Source organism: Acipenser ruthenus, chromosome 1, assembly GCF_902713425.1.
Source record: "Acipenser ruthenus chromosome 1, fAciRut3.2 maternal haplotype, whole genome shotgun sequence".
In the NCBI taxonomy this organism is placed as follows: Eukaryota; Metazoa; Chordata; class Actinopteri; order Acipenseriformes; family Acipenseridae; genus Acipenser; species Acipenser ruthenus.
Window position 1 is genome coordinate 119,941,091 of NC_081189.1, and position 13,340 is coordinate 119,954,430.

At 41.5% G+C, this 13,340-nt stretch overlaps 2 protein-coding genes across 2 annotated transcripts in view; one reads left to right on the forward strand and one right to left on the reverse strand.

Annotated features, from left to right (window-relative positions):
- Positions 1-1,383, reverse strand: part of LOC131740094 (uncharacterized) — a 2,121-nt gene extending 738 nt beyond the window's left edge. The window contains exon 1 of the mRNA XM_059034847.1: positions 187-1,383. Coding sequence (XP_058890830.1) covers positions 442-1,380 — 939 coding nt within the window. The 5' untranslated portion in view covers positions 1,381-1,383 and the 3' untranslated portion in view covers positions 187-441. The remainder of the gene's footprint in view (positions 1-186) is intronic.
- Positions 1,384-7,816: 6,433 nt separating this feature from the next.
- On the forward strand, positions 7,817-12,580 carry LOC117420574 (synaptotagmin-4-like). The gene is made up of 4 exons (XM_034034049.3): positions 7,817-8,104; positions 8,907-9,745; positions 10,302-10,422; positions 10,895-12,580. The coding sequence occupies exons 1-4, from the start codon at positions 8,071-8,073 to the stop codon at positions 11,203-11,205; spliced, it is 1,305 nt and encodes a 434-aa protein (XP_033889940.1). The 5' UTR covers positions 7,817-8,070; the 3' UTR covers positions 11,206-12,580.
- The last annotated feature ends 760 nt before the right edge of the window (positions 12,581-13,340 follow it).

Below are 13,340 nucleotides of genomic sequence, written 5' to 3' on the forward strand. Positions count from 1 at the left end.
CCCTGTATAAGACCCGTTTCTGCCCAACCCTATCCAGACAACGACTTTCTGTTTGTTGAGACAACGTGAACTGATCAGGACACACTGAATACCAAGTCAGCAGATTGCTTCCCTTGCCGTTCTAGTAAAGGAATGATCTGGCATGCAGAAGGTTTCATGCGCTGGGTGTAATAGTGAAATGCTTACCCGTATAACAATTGCAAAACAGCTTCGTTTCAAGAAAGCGCCTGACCCCGTCCAGGGTCCTGAAATGCTGCTGTGTGTGTGTGTGTGTGTGTGTGTGTGTGTGTGTGTGTGTGTGTGTGTGCGTGCGCGCGCGCGTGTGTGTGTGTTTATTTTTTATTTTTTATTTTTTTTCCTAAGGTCTGTGCACAGGCTCAGTGCGCGCAAGACGCCGACGTTTGTTGAGTTATATGTCTGATTGTCTGTGTGCATGTGCGATCATGCTACCGTGTCCACTGAAGAGGACGCTTTCAGCACGGATGTGCTACCCGGGCGCATACGCTTGATTCTGGAAATGTGTTTCTTGATTAATCTCTGGAACTTGTTTTTTTCGGGCGTTGGCGCCGGTCTTTCTGTGCCGAAGGAAGAAAGTGGCGATGGAGGGGAGGAAGATGACGACAGACTGCTTTTACAGATCGCGTCCCAGGACACGGATCGGCTGGATTGTGTGGTATCTTCACTCTGGGCTGTGTGCTGCTGTTTGGAGCCGCTGAGCGGGCTCGAGCGACTCCTAAATAGCGAGTTGCTCTTCTTCCTCTGGGAGAGCAGAGTCCTGATGTCGTTGGGATCTTGCTCGAAGAACAGGGACTCCTTTCTTCTAATGTTAGGGCTTTCCCCCAGCGCCAGGAACCCGTAAGGAGTGGTGACTTTGGCGAGGTGCGGCAGTGAGAGCGCTGCTCTGGTGGCAGGATCGGAGTGATCTGACGCCCGTTCCAGATACAGTGGAAACAGCGCCCCGTCGAAGGACTGGAGTGACATATTTTTGCAAAGAGTTTTCTTGTTGGACTTGTTGCAGGTGTCCCAGTCGCTTCTTCGCGGGCGGGCGATCCCTTTCAGCTCCCCCGAGCCTCTCTTCCATTCAGACTTGGGCTTATTATCTTCAGGGCACACCTGCACTATGAAATGTTCCACGTCCAGTGAAGGTATGAAGAACTTAGGGATGCGGTCGGGGGTCACTACGATGCTGAAGATGTCTTTGCTCTTAAGACACGGAGGCTTCCCGGGGTTCTTGCTGGGTTTCAGACTGGTCCAGCTCAGCATGCTGTCGATGGCGCTCTTCACGGAGACCTGAGAAGTTGACAGCATTGTCCTGTTTACTGCTGAAGGGAGGCAGCGAATATTAAGACAGGCTTCCCCAAGCGCTTTATATAGAACCATAACTTAAGTGACGTCTTTGGAATGATTGACATCATTGATCATACAGCTTCAGCTTGCCAGACAGTAACTGCGCCCTCCTTTGTGAACTCGCTCCATCTGTGCCTGCTTAGTGGTCTTTTTATACCCGTGTGCTTTATCTTATTCAACACGTCGCTTTGGCTTTAAACAGACAGAAAAACTCACTTGTTTAGCGTTATTTAATGACACTAAGATCAGTAAGCACTTCAATGCTAAACTTCTAGTCACTTCCTTAAAGCAGGGAATGCAGCACGGACCGCATTGGTCGAGTTCTCTCTCTTAGAAAGGTTTACCGCGATATCTTTGCTTAGTATTTTTGCTGTTTTCCACAGTGATTTTAACATGTATACTATATATTTACCCTAGTTTCCCATGTTTATACATATGCTTTACCATACGACACTGTACTTTACAGTGCTTGTCTATGCTTTGTCATGCGTTCACTATGCTTACACTTCCTATATTTTGGTAAACTTTTATAAGGACTAACCTTATCATTATTATAGTTATTTCAGGTAAACCGAAAAATTCCAAACATAGCCCCAACCTTCGTCATTATTAACAGATAACACAGGGAGACCAAGATAATTACAGACTTCTGTATAGCGTAGTAAAGTGCGGTGCAGTGTGCAGACTATTTCAATATCGTGGTAAAGCGAGCACGCTATTTCAATATCTTAAAGTGAGCACGCTATTTCAATATCTTAAAATGAGCACGTTATTTCAATATCTTAAAGTGAGCACGTTATTTCAATATCTTAAAGTGAGCACGCTATTTCAATATCTTAAAGTGAGCACGCTATTTCAATATCTTAAAGTGAGCACACTATTTCAATATCGTGGTAAAGTGAGCACGCTATTTCAATATCTTAAAGTGAGCACGCTATTTCAATATCTTAAAATGAGCACGTTATTTCAATATCTTAAAGTGAGCACGCTGTGCTCCGTTTCATGGTGTTTGCACATTGATTTATAGATTTATGAACTGTACTATACTTCTTTGATTTAAAAATGTCATCATTTTCTGTGCATAAAATGAGATTTCCTTTGGGCGTCTCCTCCCATGTTACCCTACGTTCTGCCAATGAACCTCACATGGCTGATTTCAGAGTCATTTCTACTCCATAATTATACAGCATCCCCAACTGAGCTGTACTGATAGTGGAGCACTAGTCAACTTGCTATGTCATAATCAGCTTAAACAATAAGCGAACGATTAAGCCTACAATGGGATGCTGCTGTTTTAAAGGTATTTAATTCCAAAACTGCACAGTAAAATAACCCCAAATGAACTTTAAGTACAGTAAAACAATAATACATTATGGATAAAAAAAGCATAGTCAACGAACATTTTAATATTTTCGAGATATTCATTTTCCAATACAAGACATATTGCATTTTCCAATTGTGTCAATAAATAAAAATACATAGAAAATAAAAAATAAAAAACTAGTAATCATTGCAGATCAAAACTTGATCATCGCGTATCAATTTTAACCCAAGTTACTTTAGCAAGCAGCTCTACTTAACTAACCCCAGTCACCTCCAGCAAACTGGTGTTAGGAAGTGGTACATTGTCAGAATGTGGTACACGTACCAAAAACTGACCAGTGTAGCATCAGAAAGCAATACATTGCTACAGTGGAATTGGTACGCTGTCAGATTTTGGTACATGTGCAATCAATTGCAATCTGATGAGTGTTTTCCTATTGTCAAACAGAGGTACATTATTGTTCATTATACATTATTTTTTTGCAAACTTAACTGAAAATAAATTTCTCTAAAAAAAAAATGACAAACAAGACAAAATGAGAAGTCCACTGCAAAGTTGCACAAGTAAAAAAAAAAAAAAAATCTGTTTATATGTATAGTCATGGTGACCTCAATTGCAGTTTATATTTATAGTCATGGTGACCTCAACTGCAGTGATGCAGGTACTATTGAGCTGTTGCTTGCTGTCAGTTTTCAGTCTAAATCAAAGGGTCTGGCGAGAGCACGTGGGGAGAGTGTGCCACTGTTCAGATAGTTTCTCTGTCTCTGCTGTAGATGTCAGTAAACACTGCTCTCTGGTGGCCTGGACAGAGTATAATACTTCATCTACCTGATTCAAAAAACATTTTACAAAAGAGGAAAGTGCAAAGATTCTTTTTTTCTTTCTTTCTTTCTTTCTTTCTTTCTGTCAGTGTAGCTGCAATTAGGCAACATTTATTGACATTGAATATTGCACTGCTTGATCTATCGCTATACTTATTAGCCTTTATGAAAGATGAATAAAATACCAAAGGAGCAAGTAATAACACAACAGCAAGAGCAGGTGTCCTGCATTGGTCATAGCATGAACGATCTACAGATATATTAAATCTGATATATTCATATGAAACATGAAATGAGACAGTAATAAAGTATTAACAGCCATCACAAGCTTTCTCTTTTGTATTTAGATTTATTGACTCATGTTTATAAGTGTTCAGTGGCTCTCTCTAGTTTAATTCTCTTGCACTTTGTATGATGGACCGGGTTAGAGGTAGAAACATGCAGAAGAGGTAAGATTTGCTAACCCCATGTGTTATATACAGGGTGATTAGAACGTACGTTTACTGCATGAGATCTGGTGTGCTGATGTGGTAAACTTACTTTCTAATCACCCTGTATAACTTTGCAATCTCCTCTTTATTTCTGACCCTTCAGCAGGCAACTACAACTGAAGAGCAGCTCCTGAATGCAGGTGAAAGTGCCTTAATACAGACTTGTGTAATAGCAATAAAAACCTTGCAAACAAGTCATGTTAAAACTACTACGACTACTACTACTACTAATATTATTATTATTAATAATAATAATAATAATAATAATAATAATAATAATAATAAATGTCTTTTAAAGTTCCATGCTGTTTAACACATTACCAACTTCGCATCAGCTTTACATCCTAGACAGGGCCCATACCTACCAGCAGGTGTCACTGTGCACCAACGCAAGGCTGTAGAGACAAAGGGAGACTGTGTGAATAATGAAAGTCTGTGTGAGACGACTGGCACGACATCACACAGGTGGTGCTGAAGCCTGTGCCATCTGCTCGTACCACAGAGCTCATTGCGCAGTTCAGACAGTGCATATGGCATTCTGAAGACAGTGTGTACAGGCCTAGATTTTGCTAAATTAACCAATTAGTGGAAACGGAATACCAATCCGTCGAGCTATTATTTATAAGGCAAGCTTCATTAGTGTACGCGTATTAGTACAAGCATTTAACCATAATGCAGTGCAGAAAGAAGGCAGTAAAACCACATGCTGAAGGCTTGAAAGAGGGAACACCACTGCAATACACAGCAACAGCATTGCAATACACCCTAACAATTACAGATATTAAAACAAAGGCTAACTGTTTGAATGATGTTAGGTCCCACTGTATGGCATGTCTTCTTATGTCACTCTGCTGGCAGCTAGGTGACCCTGTTTTTAGTGTGAGAGTTCTTGTGTTTCTCTACCAGTAGATGGTGTTTGTTCTCTTTCCTGCAGCTGCAACTGCCACTCCCTGCCCCCCGCAGGCTGTGCTCCACGAGTCTCTCCAGCCCTCGTGTGCCTGTCATGCAGCTTCTATTCAGAGACCAGTGGACTGGCTGCACTGCTTTATCTGAGGATGCTGCGAGAGTGAGTCAGACTGAGTGAGCTCGAGTCCACGAGCATCACCCCACTGAAAAAGATGATAAGACTGTAACTCCAGGAACACTGCCATTACTGTTCTCTGGTTTACCATGGATTACTGATGCAAGCAAGCTGTCCTTGTTGTGCACAATGACTGATGAATTGCTTACTGAAGTGGTTAAAGCAGTATGATTACAGCATGCAAAGAAGAGAGGAGGACTGGTTCAGGATTTTCTTTCTTTCTTTCTTTCTTTCTTTCTTTCTTTCTTTCTTCATTGTAAAGCCCGCAGACACTAAGAAGAGGGCATACAGCACCCCCCCCCCCACTTAAATCTACATGAATCTGCTTCATTCCAGAAGAGGAAAAATAACCATTCAATTGGAAAGTGACGATTACAGCCCCTGATTCTTCACAACACCCCCCAAGTCACTACTTCTCAGGGGTGGTTTGGTCAGGCTGCAGCTCCAAATATTCTTCAAAGATCTAGTTCCCATTTTCTAGCAACATGGTATGGAAAGCACTTCAGTGTGACATGTACAGTAAAGTCTGAAGGGTTTCTGATTTCCACATTACGCATGAGCCATAGTCCTTTTTTTTTTAAATGTAACTAAAAGTAACTACGTTATTTTTTCACATAAAGTGTAATCCATTACCACATTCAATTAGCTGTCTGAAAAAGGAACCGTTACAGTTACACTGAAGAATGTAATGAGATTACAGTAACGCCTTGCATGTAACGAGTTCATCCACAACACTCACTGCACTGCAGGCTTTGAGACCAGACACATACCTCTGTGTTTCTTGGCTGAAAGACATGCATTGCGGATGCTGGCACGGAGGCTGTAACCAAATGAAATGTTTCTGAGTGCTCTGTGGCTGCCTCTCATCCTCTGTACCCTTGATGATTCCGCGCCGACACAGCTGCATTTTTTCAAAGATCTCTGGATGCGAACGCTTGATGTTTCTGAACAGTATTTACATGTAATACAATAAAATGTGTTTTAAAAGAAAAATAAGTTGTATAAGGTTACTTAAATCAAGGGTTTCGTGTCTTGAGCAACGCAAGAGGCTGAGTGTACTACATATCTAGAAAAGCAGTGGTGTTAAATGTGCTATTTTATTTTGTCACAGAATTAGTTTTGTCTTTTTTACAATATCTGTTGCAAGCTGCAGCAGAAATCAATGGCAGTGCTTGACAGCACAACGACGCTTCGGACCCGATCAACAAAAATTGCATCTGCACAAGCATAACACCTGTCAGAACAACTTGATTTTGAGATACATGCCTCGGTTGGAATGTCAGTGAGCAAAGTTTTTTCCATTCAAATCTGTATATGTAAAACAAACAAAAAAAACATAACCGTTTTGGGGCCCCCTTGACCACATGCCTAGTTTGCCTATGCGTTATTCCGGGCCGGCGTGCAAAGCGCTGCGTCACAGCGTCCGACAGGTTCCGTTTATTAGATTACATTCACAGTGCATGTAATGACGCTATTTGATAGGGCTTTAAATACAAGTGTAATCAATACCTGTTAATACTCTTATATTTTTCATAGTAAAAGCATAGCAAGCTAATACATCTCAAAGCATGGAAAAGTATAGGTAAGCATTGTATAGCCCAGCGAGGTGTGGTAAAGCATATTACAAAAAAAAAAAAAAAACACGGCAAACATGATAAGCTGTGGTAAATGAATCGTATAAACAAATGGAAACCCCGAATACCACGGTCAGCTTTTATAAGGGCGCGCCCGCCTATCTGCAAAGTGTGCACGGGACTTCTGCTGTTAAAAATGACAGTTTTAATAGTGACCTCCCCAACTGAGGTCGCTGGTTTTCACCCAGGCTCCGCCGTGTTCCATTGGTGCACACTGAAGTTTAGATTCGGCTTCCTCTCTGTGCCAAAGAAAGACGTTTATGACGTTTTACTCAATTATTATTTATGTGAACTGATAGCTTTCCAAATAAAATAATCATTACGCAACGAAATTACAGCTTTCTGAAATTACAATAATGAAAAATGAAAGATTGAATCTACATTTACATTTCCCAGAATCAATAGCAAGTGAACGCATGGCTTCCCTGCAGTTATTCACAGAGGTAACGGGATTGAAGAAGAAGAAGAAGAAGAAGAAGAAGAAGAAGAAGAAGAAGAAGAAGAAGAAGAAGAAGAAGAAGAAGAAGAAGAACAACAACAACAACAACAACAACAACAACAACAACAACAACAACAACAACAACAACAACAACAACATCGCACAGTATCTCAAAGCGCTGAAAAATTATTAAAGCAGATTAAACATAGTCCCTTCGTTAACAGCAGTCTTGGATAAATACACGTTACAGTGTATCTATCAACAACGATATACAAACCCACAGCTTTTAAACGTTTCCACATTAACTAGAAGTTAAGACAGGCAAATGATCAAATGTATTTTTGTTTCAAACACATGCTACATTTTTCGTTTCCACCATCTCTTTGAAGCTAAATAATTTCCAGTCTCTTAAAACGGAACATACTAATTCCATTTCTGTAACACGGTTTATTCATAGCTGTGATTTTGTGCTTGTTACCACACATCACACACCTCACGGTCATTTTTCAAGATGGCAAAGTCTATTTTTGTTGCTTCCCTGTCATAAGATGCAGTTTGCATTACCCTCCCGCAGCCAAGCAGTTAAAATAATTGATGATCTCATCTTCCAATTCCTTTGAGAAAAGGCGGAGATTTCATCTCCGGCTTCGTCACAACTGCGTCAGCGGCCAACATCCAGCCAGATCTGTGAGTCAGCCAGCCATTCAGTCAGCGCCGCCACACAGAGAGTTAGAACCAGAGCCAGACATGAAAACACAGCCGAGGGCGTAGAGCACCGAGGCGAAGCTAACACTGGAAACTCTCCGAATCGGTTATTTATTTAGTAAAACAGAAGCAACAGAAGAAAGAACTCCGAGTGCAGTGTAGGTACAAAATAGAAGGCCGATTCAAAGACGTGCCCTTTTCAGCACCTCGGACAGAGCCCAGCGCAACATGGCTCCCATCGTGGCGGGGGAAGCGCAGTTTGGTAAGTGAGCTCATTCATCATTTATACACATACGTCTGGTTTTTATAATATTAAAACAGCCTCGCTTAACAAGTTAGGAACGTCTACTGGGGCTATGTATGCAGTATTTGAAAAATGAATTCAGAGATTTGTATGTTCTCGCTTTAACACTATTTCGTTTTAATAACCATCCCGTGTAAATGACATCAGCAGAGAGATGGTCACCGCCTGTGTATGGTCATTTAGTTTAATGCTGATTTAATAATTGTTCTATTGCTACCCTTATACCCCAACAGACAGACAGACAGGCAGACAGGCAGATAGATAGATAGATAGATAGACAGACAGACAGACAGACAGACAGACAGACAGATAGATAGATAGAAAATGTTGGCTTTGTTTTAACGTTCAGCATTAGGATAACATAGGCAGTGTCATATATTTTTACACATGCCCTCGAAATTTGTGTATTAACCCTATTACCCTGCACATCAATAATCGCCAAACCTCTGTCTTCTCAGGATACTGCACCACTGAAACCCATTAGACCCTAGCTTTCATTATTTAGTGGACTTTAGTAGATAACTGACTGCGTTATTAAGGGAGGTACAGAAGAGGTGGGCATGGGGGTATAACTGGCTGTAAATTAAAAACCGTGATGTCTATAATCAGGCACTAATTGTGGATTTGTTAGTTCATTATTTTGTTTCTTAGACCAATGTTTCACTTTCTTTCTATTATTCTTCATTTTGTACACTGCTATTATGTTGCAATAGTTACTATAGTCCTTCTGTTATATTGTACTTGTTTTTCTCTGTTGTAGCCAAGGTACCTGCTGCCGTGGGTATCCTCAGTGCATTTGGTCTGGTCTTCACTGTGCCCTTGTTTGCATGGATCTGTTGCCAGCGCAAATCTGCCAAAGCCAACAAAACTCCCCCTTACAAGTTTGTGCATATCCTCAAGGGAGTGGACATTTACCCAGAGAGCCTGAGCAACAAAAATAAGTTCAGTGCAGACGAGAAAACAGAACTGAACTCCAAAAACACCACGTCCCCCACCGGTACTAAGAACGCACTGCACTTGGACCTGGACAAGAGAGACCTGAATGGGAACTTCATGCAGCCACACCCCAAGGTCCGGAGCTCGCCCAACCTGGACATCCCTTCACCCCAGAAATGCTTCACGGAGGAGGGTAAGGAGCTGGTGTCGCCCGAGAGTTTGCTATCGAATAAAGCACCTTCCCCAACCGAAAAACCGGACAAGGGAGCCAGACTGGGGACACTCTTCTTTTCTTTAGAATACAACTTTGAGAAGAAGGCCTTCATCGTCAACATCAAGGAAGCGCACGGTCTCGCCGCCATGGACGAGCAGTCCATGACCTCCGATCCCTACGTGAAAATGACCATCTTGCCAGACAAGAAGCACAGGGTCAAAACCCGGGTCTTGAGGAAGACTTTGGACCCCGCCTTTGATGAAACCTTTTCCTTTTATGGCATCCCATACAGTCAAGTGGAAAACCTGGCCCTCCAGTTCATGGTGCTGAGTTTCGATAGGTTTTCCCGGGATGATGTGATCGGGGAGGTCCTGGTACCCCTGTCTGGGATCGATCTGTCTGAGGGTCGGATTCTGCTGAACCGAGAGATCAGCAAACGGAACGTCAGGGTAGGTGGATTTTCATTTAACCGCAGTGGAAGGGGGGGGGGGATCACATGGGTTGCCAGGGAAGCTTTTCATGTGATATACAGTACTGTAGGGCACAGGCAGAATGAGATGAAAGGACGCCTTATCAAGTATGTACTTCAGGTCAAAGTAGTGCTGCTGCACCTGCGCTCTTTCTGTGAGAACTTGTGATCAAAGGAACAAGAAAGAAGCAATGTAACAGTGTTTAGAGTCTGATACTTTCGACAGACATCGACTTAATCATGAATGGAACTTTCATTATTATTATTATTATTATTATTATTATTATTATTATTATTATTATTATTATTATACATATGAAGGCTCACCTACTGTAAAACGTATGGATATTTTGTGCAACATATATCCAATTGTCTTTTAAATTTGATCTCTGTTTAAATAATGTAATGTATAATAATCTAATGTACGCCACTTTTGAATTATTAGGCGTCCGCATTGAATTTCATTCTGAACAATGAGTGAAAAGAGTATGGGATATTAGAAGACTTTTCCTCTTTTTTCAAATGTGTTTGTTTAGAAATGTGTCGGCCGCGGAGAGCTGCTGGTGTCCCTATGTTACCAATCCACCACAAACACCCTGACCGTGGTGGTGCTGAAAGCACGCCACCTTCCAAAGGCAGAATCGTCCGAACCGTCAGGTATGTGAGAGGCAATGCAAGCAGATTGCACAGGCATCTGCTGCTCTGCAAAACATGCATTTGTAATGCCACTCAACATGTATTAATTTTAGCATTTTTGACATGCTTTTCCCATGGTCGTCATATGCATCTCCCATAGTTTACCCTGGTTTGCCATGTTTATTAATATGCTTTACCATATATGGAGCTGGCCTTTACAATGCATGCCTATGTTTTGCTTTGCTTTCCCAGTGCTTTGCTATAGTTTTACTCTGGGAAACTTTTATACTTTTATAAGGGCAGCACTTCTGCTTTGTGACACACAGGTATTTATTCTTATTTTCATTTGTCTATATTATATTATAGAGAGTTAGGTAATAGAGAGTTCAGTAAACATGAGATAGCGCTCTCCGTCGCCCCACTCCTCAGTGTATGTGTTCAGCGGTACAGTCCTAATTAGTTCCCAGCTGACAGCTTTTTTTCTCCTCGCCAGACCCTTACGTGAAGGTGAACCTGTACCAGGGCAGCAAGCGGGTCTGCAAGAAGAAGACCCACGTGAAGAAGTGCTCCCCGAACCCCGTGTTCAATGAGCTCTTCGTCTTTGACATCCCCTCGGAGCGCGGCTTGGAGGACACCAAGGTGGAGCTGCTTCTGCTCGACTCTGGCCGGCTCTCCCGCAACGAGGGCATCGGGCAGCTGCTGCTGTGCGCCTCGGCCGAGGGGACTGTGGGAGAGCACTGGAGGGAGATCTGTGAGCACCCGCGGAGACAGATCGCCAAGTGGCACACCCTGAGCGAGGGCTAGCATCCTCCCAGTGGACCAACCAGGGCAGGACCGCTGTGTGCAAAGTGCGGCTAATTAATCAATCACTCACTCACTAAATTAATTAGTCAATCAAACGATTGCTTTCAGCTCAACAAAGAACTGTCTGCACATCCAACCATCAACAATCCAAAGACTAAAAAAAAAAAAAAAATCATGCTTTTCACCTACTACAGCATTACCGTGTACAGCTGTTTGTCTGACTATTATATTGTGAACTGTTATGGCCAGAAACATTCTTCTATATGGTGTCATTGATTTGTGTACTGTAGTAATGTATTATTTTTATTTTTATCAATGTAATCATTTATTTATTTTTAATTTGAATCTAACTATTTATTTATCTATTTATCTTTTATATGCCAATTGGAGCACAGCCTAAATTAGGCAATTGAATGCAGATGGTTATTGAGACACAAGGGGCGAGGTTGCCTGTCTGGTAATGTATGATATACTGAGAAAGGGTTTGGCCACCCAGTCTGTGAGGACAGGGCAGCCTGGTACTGTATGTATATACAACCTGCTAGAAATCATCTGACATCTTGGGAACAGTTTTATTTCATAGGGTCACCCCTAGTACTCGAAAGAGAAAGGAGAAGGTCAAGGTCTTGGTATAGTCACAGGGCGGGCGGGGCTAAATTCAGATAATGGATTGATGTGACACATAGTTTTACCTCTACTAAAATGACTACCGAATGAACTGGGAAAAGGTCATGTATATTAGATTGTTTCTCAGGAGCTGCACTTCCAGAAGAAAATGTTCTGCACAGAATGATGTGGTCCATGTTTTTTTTTTTTTTTGGTTCTATAAAGACCTATTGTAATATGTAAACATGACCAATATGTAAACATGTAACAAAGGGTTACATAAAAAGGGCAGATATTATTTATTTTTTTATAAATATATTTTGTATTATTTACTATAGTCTGTATCGAGGTACATATCATAAGTTGACATTGGGCTCTATTCTCAAATTTGAACTCATTTTTGATTCATTGTTTAAATCTATTTTTTATTAATTAAAGAAAGTGTTCTATGCATGACACTTTTCTAGACTAGTCTTGATCTCTTCAACAACAGTCTAGCACACACTACAACAGACTAGAAGAACACACCCTCTAAATGATCCATGATGCATTCAAGTTGTGGAATAGACCCATGATGTTGTCATTCACTGGATGTGTTGTGTCTCGTGAGGGACATTGTTTCGTGACTGAATTGCATTATGTCCAAGAGGATGTTTGCGTTAGGAATGTACAAATAGCGACAGAAGATTGATTAAGTCAAGCTTATTCTTGTCAGAAAATGTCTGTCTGGCATACAAACATAATCGAAGTAAAGCCATTGAAGCAAGTATTGGTGTGTCCAGAAGGTATCTTGTTGTGTTCATTGAAAATGAGAGAGGTGTAGGTGGGAGGGAGATGGACAGGAACAAAGATTTACCAAAAACGAAGGCAACAAGCTTGTTAAGACTCATAGCATTTTCCATTCATAAAATGACATCACTTTTTATTGATGCTTCATGACATCACTATTTTCAGCAGGGTCAGGAGGCACCACAGTGCATTCATTTGAACAGCATTGTTCTGAGAGGCGGGGCCTGGAGGGCTAATTACCGTATACAGCAGATGTATTATTAATTATACTGTATTCATGAAACCAGTCATGAGCCGATTCTACATGGGACGCTGCTGCTGTAGCTGAACCTCACACTAGGGTCACAATGGGACTATATTGGGAGTGTAATGGGATATTGCTTGAACACTGTAGCCTTGATCTCACACTAGGGTCACAATGGGACTATATTGGAAGTGTAATGGGATATTGCTTGAACACTGTAGCCTTGATCTCACACTAGGGTCACAATGGGACTATATTGGAAGTGTAATGGGATATTGCTTCAACACTGTAGCCTTGCTCTCACACTAGGGTCACAATGGGACTATATTGGAAGTGTAATGGGATATTGCTTCAACACTGTAGCCTTGATCTCACACTAGGGTCACAATGGGACTATGTTGGAAGTGTAATGGGATATTGCTTCAACACTGTAGCCTTGCTCTCACACTAGGGTCACAATGGGACTATATTAGAAGTGTAATGGGATATTGCTTCA

What these genes read in the sequence shown, in the direction of transcription:
- LOC117420574 (XM_034034049.3), top strand. Translation starts at nt 8,071, where the DNA reads ATGGCTCCCATCGTGGCGGGGGAAGCGCAGTTTG. An exon ending in TCAGCAAACGGAACGTCAGG is followed by an intron (nt 9,746 to 10,301) that starts GTAGGTGGATTT and finishes GTGTTTGTTTAG; the next exon opens with AAATGTGTCGGCCGCGGAGA. An exon ending in AGAATCGTCCGAACCGTCAG is followed by an intron (nt 10,423 to 10,894) that starts GTATGTGAGAGG and finishes TCTCCTCGCCAG; the next exon opens with ACCCTTACGTGAAGGTGAAC.